Below are 26,036 nucleotides of genomic sequence, written 5' to 3'. Positions count from 1 at the left end.
TGGTTAAAATTCTTTCAGAGTTACCCAGAATTACTGAACTCTATCACTGCAGATTAACAGGAATAAGACCTATAAAGAAGGAAGAGAATAAAACAACCATTTAGCACTCCATTGCTCTATTAAGTGAAAAGGGAGAGTAGAAACAAACGTCACTGTCTACAGATTTTCTCTAGAGTAGGATGCCTAACATTTACATTGACGTGATATACCATTGTAGTACTTTCCTTTCTATCTGATGTCTAATCTCAAAACTGATAGCATTACTCCAGGAAATCTTGCTGTGCTTTTATAACCTCCCCTTACCATATGCCCCACAGAACAAAGAAACAGTTAATGAAACGTAAAAACAACTATGACATTCTCCGCTGCAATATTTTGACTGTCTAATGAAAGAAAAACATAACCATATTGTAAGGTATAGCTATATAGTAAGCCTATGATAGGCTTACTAGCAGTTACTATTACATTAGTTTTGGAGCAGAAGATCTGTTTAGCAAAACAGATTTTACACTAGAATATGGTGCTAAAGTTGAGAGCATCTCTAATCTCTTGTTGAGAATATATGCTTCACAAGATTGAGGCCAAACACTTTGTAAATAGCGATTTTTCAAAAATAATGTTTCCTGTGCTTAACAAATGCATAATTAGATCAAATTTGCATTTTCTCTGTGGATTTTCAAAGTAACATTGCATATATGTGCCTTCTGTTGGTACCTATTTAAAATGACAGACCAGATACAGTCATTAACTCTGTATCAGTGACTACCATATCCTTCCTACTAACTTTTCTATACTGTTTCTCCAAGAACTCATTACTGGCCACAAGGCGCTAATCTAGAAATTTGGCCTGGACTGTCTTCACGCTACCAAAAAAAAAGTTCCAAAACAAACCAAAACTCAAATATGTCAAAGCAAACAGCCACTTTGGAGCTTTTAAGGGAAAAACTCACCACTTTGTTGGAGATAAGTACCAAGCATTTTTTCAAAGAAGTCTGCTTGATATAAGTTCAAGTCCATTGCTGTTGATCTAAACAACATGCATTGCTGTGTTTGGGGTACTTGTCCAAATCAGTCCATTCATCAAGGGTCACCTGTCACTAAGCAGGATTAGAGGGTAAATAATAGGAGGCCACAGCTTCATTATTTTCTCCAGCTTTTGCAGGAGAAAAAAGCAGGATGGAGATATACAGGAAGAAATTTATTCTGTGCTATTGTGCCAAGACAGAAAGTGTATCAAGCAATTTCATAGGAAATCAGTCCCAGTGCACCATTTAATAGATTAGAAGCCTTTGTGTAAAATAGCATTCAATCTACTGTGGGTGTCAGGCTTAAAATCGAACAGGCAATTACACACATCTATTCAGATATAAATTATTCAGATTGCTTGAAAGTACCTATAAGAAAGTATGCTTCATGGAACTCAAAGAAATTAATAAAAATCAAGAGATTAATGGAAACTTCAGAAAAACTGGAGAACATATCTTATGCTGTGAATTTGTACAGTGACCAGTTCATCTCTCCACTTCAGTTGGTTGATCTGACAGTATGCATAATTTAGAATTAAATAATGGAAGCCATATCAGGTCACCATCAATTCCAACTTAAACAGGGAAAAATAATACCAGATCATAGAAGTTTAAAATCTTTTAGTTTGCACAGGGCTGACATAAACATGATGCCAACCTGAAATTCTCTGCTGGCCATGGGATTGCCAAGAACACCTTTGACCTCACGCTATGAAGGTTCAGCGGAAAAAAGGTACCTTCTCACTAGGTGCAGAAAAGGGTACAAAAGGAAATAACAGACCTCCAGTTATCACTAATGGCCAAGGATTCTGGTCAAACATTTTCAAAGGCTACCTGCCTTGAAGGGTGGGAAGAATGCTTTCTAAGTCATTCAGTCTTAAAGCAGGCTTTTCTAGAAGCACTATTTTTTTTTTTTTCCAAGAAGTGACTAAAGACTTTTTTTTTTTTTTTTTAAAAAAAAACAATTACAATGGAGGCGAGAAAGGTAATCACTCTGGTCTCCGGAAATCCAGAATAGTTGCTGGGCTTTGGGCAGAATTCCATTCTTGCTTTTGTAAATGTACTAATGAGCCATTGTCACACTGGTGCCAACCTGGCATTAGCAGTTACCATAAATTTACTGCAAGAACACTGCTGTTTGTAATTAGCTCTTCATTACACAATCAGGCTGATTTAGAGAAGCTCTCATATGATTTGCTCAGCAAATGAAGCAATATAATTACACCTCACTTGAAATCAACAAATTAGACTGCTGTTTGCAATTGGCTGTATTATGTGCTGTTAGCATTCTTGCAATTGCAGTCCTGTTGCAGCCTTCAGCACTTAAATAAAGTAAGCATAATTAAAGTACTGAATATTTCTGGATTTGCAAGATCAGCTACATAAGTCACATCTTTTGAGATTAAAAAAAGAGGCAAGATTTGTGTGCCACAAACTCTCTATAAACTTAAGTCTCAGAGATGATAACCCCTAGTGATAGAAACCAGCTAAAAGTTAAAGTGAGGAAATAGTCAAAAGTTTAGCAGTACAAATGAAATTTCAAAATTTGAAATCTGACATTATGAATAAGTGTTGTTAGCACATAGTAAAGAAAACGATATTAAGAGAAAGCTTCCTACCTGACTCTGAGCAATATGTTTTGAATAATTTAATGCAACACGTACACAGATTTTAAGTTACCCACATTCTACATCTTTGCAGAAGAAAAAAAAAATAAGAATCAAAGGAGAAATACATCAAAATAAGAAACAAGTACAAGAATATTAAAAGTAGTATTGGAAAGGGCAATAAAAAAAACACACAACCTCACCCAAAAGAACGGAGAGATTTTTCATTTGGGCAGTCTTTGCTTTGTTTAAAACAAACTACACTTCAGTTTTGGAGCAGCAAATGCACAACAAATTAGAAAAGAGTGAGAGAGAAAGTTCACCTAGTAAAACAGCATGGCATCAAAGCCTGTTAAAATTAAGTTTATAGTACAAGTCAGATTAATTAAAATTCACATGACTGGGAAAATGAGCATAAAAACATCTCAAGAAGGCAGGACAAATAAAAAGCGTTAAAGAATATCTTGCAAACAGATACATACCTAATAATAAGTTATTTTCACAGGAGGGAAGCTTACCAAACTTATCATATAAAACTAATCAGAAAGATGGGGCACCAGAAGAAATCTATGCAAGTTTTGTGGTGTTTACATCCACCGTAGAAGAGTTTGTGGCAATTTTCGTACAGGAACTTCTCCTTATCATAGATAAGGTAGAAGACCTCTCAAAATGATCTACTTCCTAGGAGAAGCAGCTGTAAAACAAGTTTATAATGTGATCGGTTACAGGATGTCAGAACCAGAGTCTCTTCCACTTGGAATGTTAGGGAACCCTAGAATGAAACATCTGAGTTGCAAATTCAGCACATAAACTATCACTTAACATTTTGAAATGAAAGAAACTGTAGGTAACAAATATAGCCTCAACATTTAAGAAGAGTGTTTGCAGGACCTGGGAAACTACAACTCCGTAAATCTGACACCAGTATCAGGAAAACTGATAGAAAGTGTATGAAACTAAAGAATTCTTGCACAGATAGATTATCACGTTATCCATGTTAAACATGTTTAATAAACACAAAAAGAGAAGGCAAGATAGGGAGGGAAAATTCCTTTCATGAAAGGATTAGCGCCTGATCAGAAGATTACTGATAGGCAAATTGCTACTCTGCACATCAAAGGGAAACCAACCCTGGAATTCCACTAAGACCTATTTAAGGACTGCTTTTCAACATACTCATATTTAAGTCAGAGAAAAGTTAATAGTGAAATTACTTCCCCTCTCCTCACCCCCAAAATATATGCTTTTTAAGATAATAAAAACACTGTAAATATTTCCATCAATATCTGGATAGCAGATGAATTTCAACAGAAAGTAATCACATGGAAAGAAAAGGCTAACTTCAAACATACATGATTGTCTTTGAGCTGACAACTACTAAAAAAAATGATACTAGATATAAATCTATATCTTATTGGAAATGGCAGCTCAATGTTCACTAGCAATATAAATAAGAAATAGAATATAAAGAAAATATAAAATCTCTTTATGCCACTCAAACTTATTGTCTGCATGGATCTTTAATACTACCTACAGCCTGCTCTCCCTGCCACCTTGAGTGATATAGGAGAGGTATGTCACAGTGAAAGAGCAAGAGTTTAGAAAAATATTTCAGCACAAAGAATATTAAAAATGGTAGCTAGTCTTCAGTCTAGAAAAGAAGTTGCTGAAAAGCAGTAACAACTATCTGTATGAAATCATGAATGATGGAGGAAAGGTAGAAAGATCTGACTTTCTTTACTGATTCTTAATACAAGAACTGACAAGTATCAAAGTAAATTAAAGTGAACTAAACAGATACCTCTACACTGTATGCACGTAAACACAGAAGTCAGTGTCAGAAAACTTTTTTTTTTAAGGATTACACAAATTCATTGAAGGAAAAGCCATCAAAATCTAATAATTCTGCCTCAAAGATCCTAATCCACAGATTGCTGAAAAGGTATTTCATGTAAGCCTCATTTTTTTTTTAAATCTCTTCCTCTACTTTTTAAGTATGTGCTATCAGCCTCAAGGTGAAAGGCTATGAACAGTCCTCCGACCCTGTACAGGACCTCTAAATTACAGAATCACAGATTTTTTTCTAGGAATATAATAATATATATTTCCATTGGAATATAAGAATTTATATATTTAAATATACACATATATTTATATATTCTATATAATATATTCCCAGACATCCAGTATTGCTTTAATGGTAGATAACCATCATTTTTTTCCAATAAAAGTGCTTTACAATGTATGGAGGCTACTTCTACACACTGACTTTCACACTCTAGAAGAAAATTAAGAGCAGAACTAGTAGCATGGGGTTACCAGTTAAGTTACATGCACATAAGCATGAAAGAGGAAGCATTAACTGCTTCAAATGGTCATTTGAAATACCAAAACTTGCAAAACGTAGTGTTAGAAAATTTTGCAAGCTAGTTCCATGGAAAAGTATAGGCACTTGTCACATAAAAATGAAAATAAATAAATAAATAATAATTCATGAACAGAAAAGCATAACTGCTTCATGTAATGGCAAGCTTCATTCAGACTTTTTAAAATATTAACAGCAAATAGTAAAGATGGCTTAAGAGTTAATCTTCTGAGGCAACCCATTTCTTTATATTTTTATGTGCTTTTTAGTAATTCCTACAGGTACCAGCTGAGATCAGAATTGTGTTCTGTTTGCCTCTGTGTACACACACGGACACGCACACTGAAAATATTGCTTGCTTCAGAGAGTCCGCAGCCAGATGCAGTTTCATACAACACGATAAAAGGACAAGAGAAGAAACTAAGAAACTCAGCCCTAGAGGGTCCTTTGATTTTATTTTTTTAAATTTTACCTTAGTGTTGCAGTATTTGCACCTATTTACTTGCAAGAAATCTGTGTGCATCACAACTTTTGGACAACTATTAAAAACATAGTTTCACAGCATCAAAAAAAAAAAAAATTCCCTTGTGTTGTAAATTTCTGCCACTGTTGAAAAAAACAACATGCCACTGTTATTAATGGGCGGTCAGTAATTTGTACGCATTTTATTCTCTAGATAAAATGAATATAGACATGCTTTAAGTTTTAGAAAGTGGGTACTTCCTTAAGAAACATTAAAACCTAATTTGAGTTAGTGCCTAAAATAACAATCACTTCTGGAAGATAAGAGCAGTAAGACTCAGCTAAGTCAGAAGGCAGCCAAGACAACTACGCCTGTATACTTGCTGAATTCGGAATCCTGGGAAGATTACCTGGTTTAATCTCTTCTACATTCTCTTGTGTAGCTGTCACAACACCTATGCAAATGTATACAATTTTGAAGACTAAAGCATTAAACTCTAACATTTTTGCAAAAAAGTGTTAAGGAACAGACAGGAGGAAGGAAGAAATAAAACCTGTGTTTTATTCCAAAGTCTACTTTCTGTTCCTGTAACTTGGTCAGATTTAAAGCTCCTGACGTTTCATTTTTACACATAACACTGTAATATCATATTTATATATAAACATGTAAACAAACCGAAGAAATACTTGTATAACAGTACAGTACTTCAGACATTGCACAGAGCATATAACCTATTTTTACTGCCTTTCTTGAAAGTTAACACAAAAGACTCCAGTGTCTGAACAGGTAAAATCAACATTCACCTCACAAGGCAAATGGATTGTTCACTGATGATCTGTCTAGCAGCATCCTCCAGACGTGTGACCACATTTAATGCTGATATTATACTTGATCTGCAGACGACAAATCTGGTAAACGCCTGATGGGTAAGAAATGTATGTATAGTTTCTTAACCAGTGTTTAAAACAACAATACTTTTATACTTTAAACAACTTTATATGCTAAATAAAATTGTTATGAAAGCATGTGCTTTAAAAATTTAGATGTCTAAAGTAACTATAGCATTCTGAAAATATTAATGTTAAGAATGTTATATATCTTTTGTCCTGTAGTTTTTCATTGTCTTTTCTTGTTTCAGTCATGACGTACAGTCAGCTTAAATCACATCTGACAACTCAGAAGAAAGGCTGTAAAAGCAGCAATTAGGAACATGGAAAACACCCAAATAATTTATTGTTATCCTGGGAGCAATTTGTGCCTGTTACTAAAAAAAATGCTAGAGTCCATCAAAGCACCAGACAGTCCCAGACCAAGCTGTCTCTCAGAAAACCAGGCAATGAGGGAAGTTGTCAGAAACTGTGGAGAAGCTCTGGTTGAGGTGTTAGGGAAAAGGGCAGCATTTGGAGTCAATGCTCTACTTCCATCACAGGTAACTCCTACCCATCTCCTACACTCCACTTTTATATTCTGCCTGCAACGCACAACTTAGAAAAACGCAAGCAGAGTTATAGAGATCCCATAGCAAGTGATGAAACACTGAGACAGACGATTCTTTTTAAGGATCAAGTTCTCCAAGTGAAAGGTCTCATGGATTTACTTACTCTATAGCCCAGCTGTGCTATGCTGCCTGATTGGTGTATTAACTGATATCCTGAAGTGAAACTATTCAGTAATGTTTACTTAACGGATAAAGTAAACTGATAGTTGAATAACTGCTTTGATTAAAAACATTTGTAGTGCTCAATTACAACTCTATGACCAAAGTAACTTCTTCATTGTAACCCCCCACCTTTTTAAAATGCATACATGTATATTATATTGTACTATTATAATGATTTATCAAATTCTTCTCAAACCTGACTTCATATGCTGAGGCTAGATATAATGTGAAATTGCACACCATAAATATAATGCCAAAAAAGGTCAGCCAAATTATGGAAGCAACTTGCCCTACATAGTTGCTGACCTTCCACTTCAGTGTGAGGTTGTCTAGCCTAACATGAATAGCCCATGTTTAAACCTACATGAAACTATGAAGGAAAACCTTTTCAGAAGATCGTATCATTTCAGGGTGGGCCGTTTTATTAGTACAAAATTATTTTTTTTTCCCCCAATATTTACGTAAGTTGCTGTAACAGCAATACAGCTATACTTAAGGTGTTATAAACTTTAGTGAAAATATCAACCCCGGATGTCTAAAGCCTGAACGTAACCTTCAGAAAAACGCATGCCTGAAATTATTTCCTGCAGGGATAAACAAGGGGCATGCCCATTCAAAACATTTTTCTTACAATTTGCAAACTCTACACAGAGCTGAGATTAAAACAGAAGCTAAAACTGCACAGCTGCCCTTAAAAAAATGAATGGAAAAATAAATGGCTATTCAAGTAATGTCCATATTCCTGAGACAGTGGGTATTTGACAGGAGGAAAAAATAGCCATATGCATAAAGGAAAGAAAGTAACCTTTTCCAATAAGTCGTGCAAAAAAAATATAATCATTCCTTATTTGTTATTTGTATAGTGCCACTAGAGTACAGTGCACTTACCACACATCTCGCTTTCATTGCATCCCACAGCCAACAACCATTTGTCTTACTGTTCAAACACTAGGAGTCATTAGCATGTGCTTCGAGGCACCACAACCGGTTATTTGCAATCGCTGTGCTATAATCGGCTCTGTCAAGGCAAGAGATCTGACCAGGGTGCTGGGGAACAGCACTGAAGTTTGAAACACAGAACAAGCACAGAAGTATGGAAACCTTGAGGCCCACCTGAGAATGTTCCCACAGCAAATCTCCTTCTCCCTGCTCATATTACGTTAACAACAAGATATTAACATGAGATGTTCTGTGCCTGGGGAACACCACTGGGTACCAACAACAGAGATATCTGTTCAGCATGATGTTTCTCAAATGCATAATCTTATCTGCTGGGATAGTACTGCAGCTGGCTAGAGCAAAGTAGCAAATGACATGCGTTCCCTGGGATGACACCATTAGAAAAAGCAGCAGGAATTTTAAGGAGCTAAGTTCACCCTGCTCAGTTAGATAAGATGATGTTGGCTTCCCTGCTGAAAAAGCACTACAAAAACAATGACAGAAAAAAAATAATAAAATTATGCCATGGTAAAACCAAATTTACTGTACAGTATCCAAATACTAGGCAGGGAATAAAGATTTCAGAGTTAAATATGCTTGCAAGTGTCCAATATAAAGAGAACAAATACAGGACAGATCATAACGAGAACTTACAAAGCTAAAGGCAGGATTAAGGTTTAAATTCAAAAACAAAAACAAAAAAAACCCACACCACTCCTCTCCTTAAGACATGCTCCAGTGAAAAACAATGTTTTATACCATATTGCTTGACTAAAAATAGATAGCTTGATACATCTGAAAGACATTCGGTATAGCAGTTCCAGAAAAGTTAATTATATTTAATTATATCTTGTACTTCAAGTTTTGTTCAACACAGAAGGCTACAAGTCATACTCAAATTCTTCTTACCTTTCCGAAACCAGCAGAAGTCAAGGTGCTTAGAGATGAATTAAAATTTACCTAAAATACTCTCCAGCTTGCAGCATGAAATTAGACAGCTTTAGATAACAGAAGCCTCAATGGTGTAAGCAAAAAGAAATCATATAAGAATCAACATGATTCTTTAAAAAAAAGATTTTATAAAACAGATTTGGGAATATGAATTACAAAGTTAGAATTAAAATAATTTTCATTAGAAAGATGCACAACACAAAAGCAACAATACTACCTTAATGTTTTTTGAAATAACTCTGTAGGCACCATTAAATCCAATAGTGTACCCTGCAGAGGAGCCCGACACATAAGTGAAAAGCATCAGCACACATCCACGCGCAGGTGAAAACACACGTTCCTATTGAAATTAATATAAATACTGCTTTTTCTTGATGTTTACACATAATAAATTTCTCACTTATGTTTCACTCGAGGGTTGTTTGCTTTTCATTATCATCACTTGCATAGATTTTTGGTTCAATTTTAAAAGGAAGCTGTCTAGATGAATACTATATTCTCTTAGTTAATTCTTCTAGCTTACCCTTCCTCATACATAATCAATCTACCCTAAGCCCTTCCTTGTAAAACAGGCGATATAGCAAGGAACAACATGCCTTCTGGGACGAAGATTACATCACCGACTTTTTACCTTAACACATCAATCACTTTGCTTCAATTCTCCTTGACAACTACTAGTCCCTTAAGCCATGCAGAAAATCAGCAAAGAATAGTGTTTTCTATCATCCCAAAGCTGCTTCACCAGAGATCCGGCAATGAGCTGTTTTGCATCTCTTTGATTTGCCGTGGTTTAATCTAAGTATTTTAATTAGCCCCTGCACTTTCTCAATCTTACATGAAAAAAAGAAAAATACAATTTGCAGGTCATTATTATTAATCACATCAATTCTTTTCCCTCCACATGCTTAAACATTTGCAATTTTCACGAAGGGATTAGATTCCTTGAAGGGCCAGTGTTGTGTGCTAGCCAACCATCACTTCCATAAGAACCCACGAAGTAGCTGCTAACTCCTGTTAAGAGAAACTGATCTCAGCTCCTGAAGCAGCTTAGTTCTATTTAAGTATGAAAGAAAACACGATAAACGTTCGTTTCAGCTCTTTTTAGCAATGTTTCTTATGAAGCCGGGTAGAAACAAGTTTGTTGCTCAAAGACTTAATGTATTTTCACAACTGATTTAAAGAAGAGAACTGATACAATACAGAAGAGGTACAATCATTTCTGTAATTTTAGAACTTATTCTTTCAGAAAACATATCTACTAAACATCTCAAACATGGACAAATCAGTGAAAGAATAATTGAAATAAAGAACGTAATTTCCATAAATATAATATTACTATTTTTCCTGTATAATAATCTTTCTAAAAGTTACAGATTAAAATATACATATATTTGGCTTGAACCCACAAAGTTATATTTGAATATTTAGTGATAATTTTTTATTTTGTCAGAAATAAACTCTAAAGGTATTTTGGCCTTTAAGGTTACATACAATACCCAAGAAAGTTTCCCACGTCTCACCCATCCATTGTACAGTTTGCTTTCCCTATAGGCAGTGATAATTGCTTAGCTGATCAGAATGCTTAGAAATGCTTCAGGAAAAAGGAAGAATATCAGCAACCAAACCCTACGCGTCTCAAAAATAAAGTGCCGGACTGAGCAGGCAACCACGTTAGCCAGCATAGCCAAAATACATCAGATATATCCATGTGGCATGGGAAAATGCTCTTTTAAAAAGTTCCACACCTGCAAACATTTAAGACAACTATTTTGGGTCTCTTCTGTGATTAAATGAGACAGAAAGAGTAAAACAGCAAACTCACATCTATTCTGCTAAAGCTACAGTTTGCTATTTTTATAGCTGTGCACAAGCAGCACTCTTAAAAGGAATTGTCAGCTCTATTTTCTAAATTAGCTCTGTTGCCCTTCAAGCAATTACAAGCAAAGCTCAGATGCTTTTCAGCCTTCAGAAACTGGAGACTGCTGTGTCCAATCCCTCTTGTCAGCACTACTAGCAGAGCAGGTCTGTGAGTACAGCATATTCCATCCTAGTTATTTTCAGATACTTGCACAGGCCGTTTGAAGTTTGCTGTCAGAAGTTACTTGGAGCTGGTTGGGATACATTTACATAGTCTCTTTTCTGGGCACAAGTGGCAGCACAGTAGAAACAGAAAAACATCAAACCAACTTAACCATCAACAAAACGAACATCAGTCCATAAAACATTTCAGTCACCAGCTAGAAGCGTCTTGGGGAAGTTAAGAGAATGCTATCTATATTAAAGGTTATTAGATCCCTATTAGGGTCAACATTTTGCTTGCAAATTCATATTACACATTCCCTCTTTTTCTTTTCTTCCTTTTCCCAGAGCTAGAAAAAATATTCTGAAAGGTATCCTGACCTAGCAGTAAGAGAGATTAACTTCATAGGTGTAAAAATATAACAGCAATAATCATTTTTCCAAACCAGCAGAGACTGAAAGCAATTCTGCATCTCTCAGTGCCATACACCCATAAAACATATTGCAAATACATGTAATTAGAAGGGTTCTCTCTATCATACTGAAACATATTCCCTAATGGCTACCCATTCTAAATGGTTGGGATTTTCCATATTGTGTAGGACGCTCTGCTTTGGTGAGACACTGCAGGAGTGTTCTTGTGCTTCACGGTCACCTTTCAAGCCAATCTTACATAAATATTAGCAACAGACTGGATATGCTACCTTCAAACATGCTTTACATTATACATTAGCTTTTTCATTAATATTTTCACGCTTTATTTTTTAAGATACACATACAGTTTATCTTCACTATTAGCTACGAGCTTTAATCATTTGTCTTGATGCTTGTTTATTGAGTTTTTGTGTGGGGAGGACAGAAATGGGGGTTCTGATAACAGGTGAACAGAGGTTGCTGTCACTGACAAAAAAGAAAAAAGCACAAGAGATTTGTTTGCCTAAGTGCACTGGTTGTGTCTCAGCAGTTATGCAGCAGCCCCACAAAACTGAAAAAGCTGAAGCATGAAATCTCAGAAAGCATAAGCAGACAACTTGATAAAATGCAAAAAAAAAAAAAAAAAAAAAAAAAAAAAGTCACAGGTGAAAAACACTTTCTGGTTACAACTTCAAAAGGCAGAGGGCAATGCCCCAAAGCTCCTGACACATACTAGTCATCTTGCTCCTGGTACTGCCTTTTTCACCAAAATCTTCCACCAGGTGTGGAACTTCTAACGTGGAAAGCCTGATCTGACCCAGCCCTATTGAAATAAATCCTTTTTAATTGCTAGATACAGGTTAGCAATGTAATCAGCAGCATTCAAAAAACAAACTGTGCGTGACAGATCCATTAAAGTGTTCAACCATTTATAAACTTGATAAAATTGCCCATCTGCCTGAAAAAATGCATGAGCTTAATTTGGAAAAACAGAGCACATTCAGAAAAGCCCCCAAAGTTGGCTGAATTGTCTGGATAGTGATTTTTGAGAAGAACAAAATATTCCTTTTTGAGCTAATCAAAATTATAATTGTATTTTTACACAAGAAGATTTGTAACCAGACAATTCCATACATCATTAATGCCTCCTGTGAGACATCCAAGATGCACAGAGCAATGAACAAATACGCATAAGTATGCTTTTGATTTTTGACTGCACAAAATAAAAATCTGCATAAAGACAAAATACTAAACAAAATAGATGTTTTTGGCAATAGGGCCTTCAATTATGCAAGATAAATTAAATAAATACAGATGATGGGGGAACTGCTTGCCATTAGCCAGGAAAGAATCTTTGGAAACAAATGCTGTCAAATTATGTATCGTGTTATCTCAACAGAAAAGCATTGAGATTAAATGAATACAAATGAATTGCAGTGCTTTTAATACTCAGATAGAAAATATTTTGTAGGCAGTCCTTCATTTTGTTTTGTTTTGACAGAACTAATGTATACCAGAGCTTTAATGGAAGCTGAAATTATTATCTGTTTTACTCCATGTCTGAAGCGAGGTCAGAATAGCTATTAGAGCTCTTTAAACATTTCTGATTTTGTCAGGGTTACCAAATTAATAGGACAGGACAAACCTTTGTTCCTCACATACAAAGCTCTGAAGGCACTCATTTGCTAAAGTCATTACAGATTTTTTTTTTCTCTAGGTCACCATTAAGATTTGAAAATTAAACGCTCACCTGCAATCCTACACACATGGACCATTCTGCAAAAGACTTCAGCGTTCATTTCAGGAAATATATAGTTGGCAAACAAATCAGCATTCTCCCAGTCTCCCTCCAGAGAAGTTATTAGAAGCTATTTTTCACACCCAGTATCTGATCCTAAATGCTTTTACAGGATGAGGCTAATGCAGAATTTTACTACTGACAATCGCAGTTTAGAAATCTCTGACAAGTGATTATCACAATTTTGTGCATTGGTCATCACTTTTGCTTGCAATAGCCACTTTTATTTCTTACCTATATGTAAAGTTTCATGCCAGTGAACAAACAGGAAAATAACTGCTCATTTATACTATCAGTAATATATTTCAAGTAAATTAGCAGCATTCAGGCTCACCCATGATATGCAAACTGAAAAGAAGTAGTAAATGTTTAGTGCCTTGTTTTAAGGAGGTAAACTAAAGTATGAGGTTTCCTGAAAATGCATAAAACATAACTCATGATTATTATTGTGCTTGGTGATTATAAACCTACTTGAAAGTCTGTGTTTAGTGAAGGGGAAGAGACATTTTTGAAGGTCTACATAGGTGAACTCAAATGTCACAATTAAGAGAGTCCTACGTAACAAACTACTGTCTTCAGAAAGACTACTGGGATGTTAATTCAAAAGCTTGCTAAACCATGTTTAACTTTGAAAACTGAAAGCTACCAGCCCTTTCTGCATACACTGAGAAGATGAGTTATTTAAAGTAAAGAGAACATGGAAACTCTAAGAATCAGATATAAGAAAAAAAAAATCTAATTAAAGAAAACTGCTAAATACCAGAACACTAACCTTTGACAAGTACCTTCTAGCTGTATACTAGGGCAAAAACTTGATTAGTTTATGAAAGCAGTACTACATAAGTTCTCAGCTCTGTACTCCTGATACCAAATAACAGAGAATGCCCCATGACTTAAATGGATGCACATGAGACCTCCAAAGTAATGAATATCAACTATTATCCCACACCATCTGACTCAAGACTTCCATACTGAATGGTTCGTTATTTGTTGCCTAAAGATGTAAAAGTTAATTAACATTTCCATTACACTTCTCACTGAAGTAGTGGAAGTAATACCTTTGGAGTACCAGCAAAGCATTGCTAAATGTCCGGGTGACTCTCAAGATCACCTATTCATAGTGACAACTGTGTATTTTCTTAACACTTAGGAAGGATTGTACAGAAATGTGAAAGGAGTATACATTTTCCACTTCTTTGGGTTACTAATATCCATCTTCTCCATAGTTCATAAACTGTGATGCTGAAGCAGGTAACTAAGCTAATTGTTCAAGGATCTTGTCAAATTGTATAATGTATCATTGCAATACAATCATGCTTTTTCAACTGGAAGGCAAACAAACGATGTTTGAGAAAAGAGCTGATGTAGAAACCAACGTTTATTTGTGTTTAGGAAGTTTCTTTACTAGTTATGAGATCACATCTATTTCATACAAAGAATTCTTAAATAATCCAATTTCAGCCACATATCTATAGAATTAAATTATCAAAGCTGAGATGTATAGAAGAAAAAGAGAAAAAATGAACTCAAAACTAGAATGCATTTATTCTACTACACAAATATGCTTCTGATATTTCAAGATCATCGAAGGAATGTACTGATGTATTTCTGAATCTTCTTCCTAGCCTTGGTAGTGTTAGATGATTTGTCGGGTTTGATGATCTTAAGGGTCTTTTCCAACCAAAATGATTCTATGAATCCTTAGGAGATACCTAGTGAACGACACTCAATACAAGCAGGGCATAAGCATGTTTACAAGTTGACACACAGAGGACAACCTTGCAAAGTACAAGCTGCCCATTGGTACCACCTTGTTAGCATACTAAAAATATCTTTACATATTTATACTTGAAATGAACACAGCTTACAGTCACCAGCATGATGCACATCCGGCAAACATTTCACAATGGGAAAGAAAAGACCCAGAAAAGTTCACCAAAACAGAGCTACTAGAAAGAGCCTCCATAAGTAACTGCAAATGCTTATTTAAACTGAAGGAACTACATGGAAAATAAATAAAAAATGCTATCATACAAAAAGTCCGGTCATGCAATGTTAATAAACAAGGTGCATCTCGACTGAGTGAAAGCAGCATTGGGGCATGAGAGGTGAGGGCAGTCCTACATTGATCCCACTGCACCCACATTCGCAATCGATTCAGCGTAGGTAAAGTGTACAATCTCTATTACTGCAAGTTCTTCCCACTCCTCCTGTTCTCACAACCTGACAATATTCTTGCACTACAGCAATTGGAGAGCATTTTGAGATGGGCTGCAGACACTTTCAAGATGATCATTGTTCTTCTGAGCTGAACTCTCATCCTCAGGGTAACCATTTCTGTTCCCACGGGTAAAGCCATTCTGTCAAGTCACAGTGCTTTCAGTAATAAAACTGCTATTGCAAGGTACATTCAGTAGCTGAAGGCAAAAGCCTGTAATCTGCAATTTGGAAATAAAAAAACACAGCAGGAATCATAATATTAAATAATCAAAATTGAGGGACAGTGAAGCATAGAAAATCTGGTATTACAAAGCCAAATCAGTTTATTCAAACTCATGCTCAGATATCCTTTAAATTGTACTTGTTACACTCATGGTAGAAGTCCACTATTTTGACTAGAAGCAAGTCCAAGTGGCAGATACACCTTTAATAAAATTCAAATAGTATCTGTGTGAGTGCACTGTAGAGCAAATGAAAGACATTTTATAGCTCCATATCCCATGTATAAAAATATAAAGCCTATGTTTAGTCAATACAGACATCTTGAAATTGCATTTGTTCAACTTCCTATTTGTCCTTTTGCTTTATTTTAAATATGTTGAATTATTATTTTGAGGAGATTTTTATCAGCTTTGAATAAAAATAATTTAACTTTATTAGAGGGTCAGTCCCTTGTAATTTTTGTGATGTAAGGCACATGAAGCAGTAATACGCTAGAATTAAGATTAACATCACTTCAAAGTTTTGCTCCATTGAACTCCACTACTTTAAAGGTTTGCTTACACTATCAGTGATATCAACAGCCCTGTTGATGTTGCTAAAATTGATCTGGGTTCCTGTATGTTACGATAATCAGCTGTGTGGCCACTGCAAATTCTTGATGGAGGGGAAAACATCTATCTTTACCTTTGTATAATTATTTGACTGGTATAATAGGTCTCCCAGCTGGTAAGGCTAATTGCTGTAGGTATAACTATTCAGCTTTAAAGCTAATAGGTACCTGGATTCATACCTACTTTCTCACACTACATCTATGTGACTTGCATCAAGTATTGCAAACACCTGCCATCACTACGGTTAATGAGAGAACACTTGACAAGAGCTTTCAAGATACCAATTACAAATGTTAGCTCTCTCAAATTTACAGCTTTCAAATACCTAAGATGTCAGCATCTGTTTGGGATGACTTTTGGATGACAGATTCACTTGCAAGTCCTCTTTCTAGGTGACATGCCTGCTGCAAGAATCACAGTGTAATTGATAGGGTCACTGAGCTGCCTCGTTACTAACAGCTCATTAATCCTTCCCAGGTTAAGAGGCAAGAATTGGGTTGGTCTAACACACAGCACTGCCTCTTGTTCTCAGCAATCTCCCCTCTGTCCATGATGTACCACAGGGACAGACACTTCAGGAAGACAAGATGATAAACACAGAGTGCTCTTATGTAGCAAGATGCGTCTGAATGCTTCATCCTTCACAGAAGGCTGGTTTTACATCGCAGGCACAGATTCTGCAAGTTGCTTCCAGGTTCCCCAGCCTCCAGCCGCTTTAAAGATACCAGGATCCAGCCTAGCACTTTCAGCTGATTGGAAACTAATTTGAGTGAATCCCTCCCTCTTGATGCAGCAAAGCTTTCACCCAGAACAATCTGGAAGATTAGTGGGGTGGTGGTGGTGTGTGCAATCTGTTTTAAAAGCTTACTTGCTTTTCTCATTATGGTTCTGCAGAAGTACACACAACCATCTTTTTTCCTGAGGAATGAACTATTTCAAGTACTTCAGTTACATCTAGTATCAAGCCTTATCCAATGACTTATTAGCATTTACTTTCCTATTGCTTGATTTATTTAAGTGGTTTGCTTGAAGAAAACTTCTAACAGTGTACTTGGATGTTGATATTGGTATAGGAACAACATTGTCTCTCTCTCAACCTTTTTGTAAACAAGACACACAACATACCAAAGAAACTTCTCATCTGTTTTAGTACAGTAAAGGCAATGCAAATTCAATGTTCACTGCTTAGCTCTATTTTCTTTCTCAGCTGTTCCAAAATGAAGCAAATCTCTCCAGTCTGTACAAAGTGACTAGTGTTCTCCAGAGGACTGTTATATATAATTGAAGTCAGCTTGACTTAAATGCACTGTTTGTAAATATTGATGTACACATACTACAGCACTAATTGTTTTCATCTGTAATCCTAAAACACAATTAGCCATAATTGTTCAGCTGAGTTACTTCAGTTTAGTATTCAGTTAGTCAAGGTGACAACACCACTTGTTACAATCCTACTGTACAGCAGATGATTTCTGAAGTTTCTTTCCTATCATACAGCTTCCAACCACGGGACAGGTAGCAGAACCTGCAGTGCAAAACTTTGTGCGTTACAGAAACATAATATTCTGAAATTATTGCAAATGTCCTTTATGTTTCCCACACCGCTTAAAGCAGTTCCAACAGGAATGAGACTTAAACAGAAGTGTTAGGCTGAGCTATTTCATTTTCTAGGACAACAAAATCCAGCAAATCTCTTTATACCTCTCCAAGCATCAAGGCACATCCACAAGTACAGGATCAACAGTTTGAAAGAAAATACCTGCCTTATAACACCTTCTTCTACTTGAGAATTTAGAGTTCACTGTACTTAAAATTGAGTCATTTAACACTGATATCAAGCTAGACAAAGTCAGAACCACATATACAGAAGGCCAAACAGGCTCTCTTCCGATAGGTATTTATGCTGTGCAGCACAATGCCACACAGATGGTTAAGCTAGCATCAGTTCCAAAAGCAGTCTGATCTCAAAAGCCCAGTATTTCTCCCCAGCTCACTACCCTTACACTTAGCAGCAGTTGGGGACTTGTCTGTTCTGAATCCAGTAACTTCACCTGGAATCCTGATGGTTTTGGTATACTAATACCTGTAAAAGCACAGATGCTCCCTCTTCCACCTTTCTGCTCCCACTACAACCACACACAGCACCTGGAGGCAATCCCAGACTTTCCCATTAAAAAATTTCTCATCCCTTGTCCTACTGTGCCTCCAGAAAGTGCTAATGAGTTGTGTGTCCATATGATCCTTGGATGCCTTCAGCACAGATGACGCTTGAAGTGTTCTGTTTAGTGCTCCACTCCCCACAGGACACAATTTTTTTTTTTTTTTTTTTTTTTGAGAAGGGTGTTTAGGGATGAGCAGACACCCAAAACTAAGTTCAAAGGTACAGTCTCTGATACGTAAAGGTGGAAAACCTGATTTATTTTTTCTTAAATATAAATTAATTGTGCAACTTAAAAGAGCTCTAGCTGAACAGTCATTGAGCAACTATATACCATCTTGAAAAACAGGTTCCTAAACTTAAGGAAAGGAACAGACAGAAGTATTTTGCTTTGCAGAGGTTGACTTGTTTTTTAATATCATATATTTATACATGAATTTAAAGTTTTGGAGTGGCAAGCTTTCACCATATCAGAGAATCCTAGGAAACCTCTGTTGAATGACTATTTCAGCAACACAGCCTTCCTCTTCATTTGATCAGAAAAGTTATATCTGCCCACGATCCGAAGCCAAGCATTGATAAATTGGAATCACAAGTGACATGTAACATAAACTAGCTGTCTGCAAGTAAAATACAGAGAATGTAATTTTCATGCAACAAATCGCACAACTTGCCACTCAAGAAATATATGCTGATGCTGATATTCAGAGCTGCTCTGCTTTCAGTACAATACATAATAATGCTACATTTTGCTACAGTACAGTTACAACAACAATGACCAGACAGTGTCCATAAGGCCAGAAAAGCTTTGGCAGGATATTAGGGTAATTGGGTAATTAGGGTAGAGCAGATATTTCTCCTTGTTCACACAAAACAAACAGCATCTCCAGCATTGAAGTTCACTGACTGATCAAATCAAGCCCTAGTCAATCAACAGCTGGTTGGTTTTACAGACTGACCTGCACATTATTAATCTGGGCTGTTCACAGAACAGAGAACTGGCAAAAAGCACATGCTGTATGATAAGGGACGTTATGGGAGTCTGAGTGTGAAATGAAAAATGATGCATAGAGTTAAGCAAGGGGACACAGAGATAAGAACACAGCAGGTGACAAAATGAGAACGGACCAGCTCGTTAATACACAGAATCACAGAATTTCTAGGTTGGAAGAGACCTCAAGGTCATCGAGTCCAACCTCCAACCTAACGCTAACAGCCCTCCACTAAACCATATCCCTAAGCTCTACATCTAAACGTCTTTTGAAGACTTCAAGGGATGGTGACTCCACCACTTCCCTGGGCAGCCTGTTCCAGTGCCTCACAACCCTTTCAGTAAAGAAGTTCTTCCTAACATCTAACCTAAAACTCCCCTGGCTCAACTTAAACCCATTCCCCCTCGTCCTGTCACCAGGCACGTGGGAGAACAGACCAACCCCCACCTCGCTACAGCCTCCCTTGAGGTACCTAAAAAGAGCGATAAGGTCACCCCTGAGCCTCCTCTTCTCCAGGCTGAACAAGCCCAGCTCCCTCAGCCGCTCCTCGTAGGACTTGTTCTCCAGGCCCCTCACCAGCTTCGTCGCCCTTCTCTGCACCCGCTCAAGCACCTCGATGTCCTTCTTGTAGCGAGGGGCCCAAAACTGAACACAGTACTCGAGGTGCGGCCTCACCAGAGCTGAGTACAGGGGGACGATCACCTCCCTAGCCCTGCTGGTCACACTGTTCCTAATACAAGCCAGGATGCCGTTGGCCTTCTTGGCCACCTGAGCACACTGCTGGCTCATATTCAGCCGACTATCCACCTTCACTCCCAGGTCCTTCTCTGCCTGGCAGCTTTCCAACCATTCCTCTTCACGAACAAAAATTTTCTGGTGTCATTTTCCACCAAAACACCTTTTTTTTTTTTTTTTTTTTTGCCAGTGACAGGAACTAGCTTCTTTCCTGAAAGAAGCTGCTGACCACTGCGTTTTAAATTTTTTTTTTCCTCGCTTAGGAAAATCAGATTTTTTTTTTTTTTAACCAATTAAAAACCATTTTGTAATTGTTACTGCTAATAAACTTACTGTTGGCTGTGGCACCGTGCATTTTTTCTTACACTAGATAGATACTATAGCAGAGATCTAGGGGGTCAAGTAAAAATAAAAAGTAGTAAAAAAAAAAATGCTTGGCAAGTCAGTTTTACATGCATGACCACAAGCTGTGTTATTAACAGTTCACAAGGCTGACTATGCTAATAAAGCCATTAAAAGACAAAAGGAATAAAAGCTGATGTGCAAAGCTATCAGCAAAGGCATTAGCAACCTACCTGACTGTTGAACTCATTAACAAAGCAAATCTACTTCACCCTACAGTTTTGAAATCTATATTAGTTTGTAACATTCTTTTGGAAATACAAGCTTGTCTGCAACAGAACCAAAGACAACTAGCTTACTTCCAAATTTTGCCCTTTGCTCCAAAACTCTTACCTACCTTCTGCTTCTTGCCATCTTTCCAGATATCTACCAACAGACAGCAACTTCAGAGCAATCTGCCTGCCTCCCCCCCACAAAACCAAAACAAAACACAAACCTGCACAGCAGTCACTGTCCTCTTCCAAAGCCTACCTCTTTTAGAGAGGCAAAAAAGCCCGGAAAAAGAATCCTTCCTACACAGCTCACTGCAAACACCTCACACAGTACACTCCAACACTGAGGTGTTCAACTTCCATTTTTTGGCAACACATTCACAACTGATAGGCCTTCAATTTACATGCAGTATATATGCAGATACATGTTTTGCTTGCACATATCAGGTATTAGAATAATTTGCAACCCCAAGTCAGTCAGAATATTCTGCATACTTTACAGTGCAGACATACATTGTTAATACTGCAATATTATTACTAATAATGCAATATTGACCTTCTGTGGTAAAGCTATGGTACTTGAGCCTACATCTGAGGTATAATAATTCAGTGGAAGTCTCTAATGAAGAGCAGACCGCCAAGTTTGCTGGACAGGGAAAACCAAACATGCTTAGGTGTCAGCCCAAAAACTGTTCCCTTAACGAGAGATTTCTAAGACAGACTAAGTAGAAGGTAATACTTCCTTGTTACAGAACTTAACAGACAATGTATTTCTTAGACACGTGAAAGAGCTTCTGTAAACTATGAATTGAGTTTCTTTGAGGCTTGCCAGTATTCCATCATTTGCTCACATTTACAACATAAATCAAAAATCAACACACAAAAACCCCACACTTGCTGAAACAGAGTTGGAAGTAATTCCACTAATTCTATCGAGTTTCTGCCTCACATTATTTAAGCACTTAAGTATATAAACTCCAAAACTTATATAAAGATATTTTGCAACTTTAGGTACATATATTTAAATCTACATTTCCTTCTGCCACAGATATTCATATAGGGTTTTTTATATTGATTTTTTTTTCATGACTATGTATGGTACTTCAAGTTTCATAACATTTGCTTGCCTCCCCATTCTTAATATCAAGTCTCTAGTCTGCATTATATTGATATTTAAAAAGGTGCAGCTGTCCTTTCACTTTTATAACATCTAAATGTCATAATCTATGGTGAATATTATGAATGAACTACCTAGAGTTTTTCATTTTGATCACAAAAGACAAAGAAATGAATATGAATAAACCGAAGGCACACAAGTAATTTTGCAACAAACCAACAAGCTGGTGGGTACCTGGCTATGCACTAAAACATCATCATCATCAGTTACCAAAAGCTCTATACGTGCATTTCCATATTTATATTTGCATTGGTTATGAAAAAAAAAAAAAAAAGCACCATGTTTTATCCCTCTTTTACACCCCTTTCAAGTTCCTATTTTTTCCCATCTACTCTAGTTCTAACAAGGACTGTCTCTTGGTAAGAACTTCTTGGACTTTTGTAAGAGGGAAAAGTTTGGTTAGCACAACACACTAGAAAAAGACACCAGCCAATTAATTACTACCCTTAAAATAACTGTAGTGCTGAAACAGTCCAGTCTCACTTTCAACTGTCAACAAATTGGGTCCTAGTAGAAAACTTTTATACTCTTCAAGAAGTATAGCATACATCGTGTCGCTTAAATGGTTTTAACTGATTTCACAGAAGTGAGAAATAGCCTTTTGTCAGCTGACATACGAAGCCTCATGAAGAAATTACAAAAACAGATAGTGATTTAATCAGTTTCAAGACTGCAGTAAACTTTGCTTACGATGTTTCTACCAGTTTTGAAAACAAGTGAACTCACATTTCATTTTTGACCTGATCTGTCTTAAGTGCCTTTCACACTGCTTCACTGCTCTTGTCAGTCCCTGAAAAAACAAGTGAAGGACTAATAACACTAATAATAGTGTTACATACACCCCTGGAGTGGGGCTGTATTGGAGAATGGTATGTTTCAATAGCTGATATTTTAATAGTAGTGATTAAATGGCTAGTGTTTCTCTCTACTTCAACTAACTAAACTTTTCCCTTTTACAAAAATCTAAGATGTTGTTACCAGGAGACAGTCCTTGTTAGAACTTGAGTAGATGAGAGTAAGTAGAAACTTGAAAGGGGTGATAGAGGCATTTATTCAAACACTTTTTAAAAAGACTGTTATGAACTGGGAAGGGATTACTGTGGAGGTGTAGACAGACTTTTTTCCAACATTAAATAACCTATCTGTACTACGTGTAGCCTGTGTCTACAAAAGACAAAAAGCACATGATAAAAAACCAACATGATAGAGCTTCATTTAAAATACAGTTTATGGTATCACAAACACAAGAAAAAACCTCACTACAGATACACAGAAATGATTTAACTGACTTGAAGTTCAGCGTTATTGATTTCAGAAAGTAGAGATGCTAGCATTTGTCACATGTTAAAAAGCTATTCCCAAAACACAAACATGCTACCAATATGTTCAAATTCAAACCTGGCAACCATTCAAAAACAAATTTCTAATCTTTGTTTTTAATAACAATGAAGAAAGAAATCAGTAAATCTTCCACATGATACAACAGTTCTTGGCCCAGCTCCATTCAAGTGTTCTTACAAAGTTTCTTTAAGACTTCCAAACCAGACACTGTTAAGCATTTCCATACTATATAAATCACTTCTTCCAGATGAAAATTACTCCACTGAGAAGTTAGATAGGTTTATGTAACTCAAAATAAGGAAGACATAGGAGATTTCTCTAATTTTATAGGAATTACAAATATTTACTCCCAGAATACCTTCAAGCAAGCAGCAAAACATAAGCTGGGACATTTCCAGAAAGAGGAATAAAAATGACAGTATTCTCTGTTTAATGGCATTAGTTCTTTTTCTTATAACTGGGAAGTAGATAAGCTTTCTAAAACACTATCACATTTGAAAGTATATAGTCAGTATGGCCTTTGATTAAAAAACAACAACAAAAAAAACACCACTACAGTATCACCAGATTGAGTATAGACTCAATAGCTGGTCTCTCAGTATAAGAAGCTTTTTTAATAGTCAGAAGCTTCATAAAAACAACTTATATATTTCCTGGTAAGTTGTTTTACTACTAGGAAATTGTTAGCCTGCAGAAGAATTGTCTGTCTTTATACTTCTTGTTTTTGAGAACTTCCATCATCTATTGTCTAGTTTCTATACGCCCGGAGAAGACAGAACTCTACTTGCTTTATGATTTCTCTTAAATTACATTACAGATAGAGAGGCAGTTCATCAAAGAAAATATTGCAACTAAAACAGCAGAGACAGAAGTGTAAGATAGATGTGTGCACCATTAATCCTTCTAACCCCTGAAACATCAAATTAAAATTTTACAGAAATCTTACACCTCAGGAATGCTCTACTAATATCCCTCTTGTTCACCATTACAGCTCAGAAACCTTTTGCTATAAGCTCCTAGCTGAGGCAAAGGTATTACCTAAATGTCAGCAATGAGCACGATTCTCTTTTGTTTTGTATCTATCTATTCAAAACAATACTCACATACGTATTAGTAAAAATGATGTTATTTCAATCAATAACTGATTATTATTTCAATCAAAACCAACCTTCAAAAAATGCCCAAACCAACCAAAATTCAAAATCGAATCTCTTCACATTTAAATTCCTAAGCGCATAAAATTGAAAGAAATAAAAACATACAAGTTCCATACTATTGTTATGAATTTATTTTACCTAAGGAACTCAAATTTAATCCAAAGACTTTGAGAGTATTCCACTGTTGTGTTGCATTCAAGAAGCATTGATGACAAAGTTCATTAAATTGTCATTTATCTTAATTTTATTATGCAGATATGTCATGAACTTTAATTATTCAAAAGCAAAATTTTTAATTCTTATTTTAATTGTTTTTACATTCCTTTCAAAACAGTCTCATTTTTCTCTATGGTAAATTTATACCAGTACAAGAAGCTTCCTAATTCAATATATTTTCAGGATTAAAGACAAATGACTTGCATTCATCCAAAATGGTGAAAGTTAAAAATTTTAAAAATTCAGAGTAAAAATGAAGCCTAAAAGGAAAGTATGTTGAAGCACTAACAATTTGCAGTATTTCAGAAAGAATGTATTCAAATACTGTGCTAATAAAGACCAATGAGCAATTCCTAATCTCTTGCCTTTTCAGTTTTACCTTTTTGCATTTTATTTCAAAATAAAACAAAAGCACGCTTAACAAGTTGTTTTTTTTTTTTGTTGTTTTTTTTTTTTTTAAACCCCTAGCTAACAATCAAATAGTACTTCAAGGAAGGCAGTTCAGCAGCTATTTTTTCTTCAATTTTTGTTACTCTAGCTTCTATAGAGACCACAGTGCAATACAAATTTCAAATTAAAACAAAACCAACTGGGCCTTACCTCTGTCACTGAAGTCATCCACAAGAATGATTTCTGCTATCAGGCTGTCTGGAGTGCGGTTGATAATACTGTGTATTGTTCGCAAGAGTGAAGTCCATCCTTCATTATGAAATGGGATAATTATGCTAGTATTTGGTAGCTTTTCCAAGTACACCTTGTGCTTACAGCTGGAGAGAAAAAGAAGAGTTGTGTAAGCATATAGCGAAGTCTGCCTTGGCATATATACCACCTGCTTAGGCCACCACCATCTCTGGAATCAAATCCAACAGTACAATCAAACAGTACTTTCATGTGAGAATAACTAGTTAATTAAAAAAAAAAATATTGCAACCAACATACAATAACTCTGAACAAAGCAAAAAAGGAATTGAAGTTCACTGGCTGGAATTAGATTTCTTTTTCTTCACTGGAATCTTTTTCCTGCAATATTATACTAAGAAGATATATTCTGCAAAGTTTTTAGTATTCAAATCCGCTTATCAGAAAGATTCCTGATATCTATCATGAAGGAAGATAAAATCTGAAATGATTGTTCTTTGTTCATGGCAAACAAAACTTATAAAAGCAGTTTGCTCTACCCAGAGACAAATGCTAGAAACAATTCAGTGTTATTTTCCTGGCTGATACATTGAAAATATACAACAACATCCACAAGTACAACTCCAACTTCACATCTAGATGTCCAAAATAATTCCTGCTACTATATGTATGTATAGTACAACATATAGTTCTGAAAATAGAAGAAAATATAA

General features: G+C 36.1%; 1 protein-coding gene across 7 annotated transcripts in view; it reads right to left on the bottom strand.

The window, feature by feature from the left end:
- GALNTL6 (polypeptide N-acetylgalactosaminyltransferase like 6) overlaps window positions 1–26,036 on the bottom strand; it is a 528,873-nt gene that overhangs the window by 252,378 nt on the left and 250,459 nt on the right. For all 7 annotated transcript variants that reach the window (XM_084518899.1, XM_084518896.1, XM_084518894.1 and 4 more), the window contains one exon: window positions 25,285–25,451. In XM_084518899.1, the coding sequence (XP_084375025.1) occupies window positions 25,285–25,451 (167 nt within the window). The remainder of the gene's footprint in view (window positions 1–25,284; window positions 25,452–26,036) is intronic.

Source organism: Aythya ferina, assembly GCF_964211825.1.
Source record: "Aythya ferina genome assembly, chromosome: 4".
Classification (NCBI taxonomy): Eukaryota; Metazoa; Chordata; class Aves; order Anseriformes; family Anatidae; genus Aythya; species Aythya ferina.
This window is presented reverse-complemented; position numbering and strand designations above follow the sequence as displayed.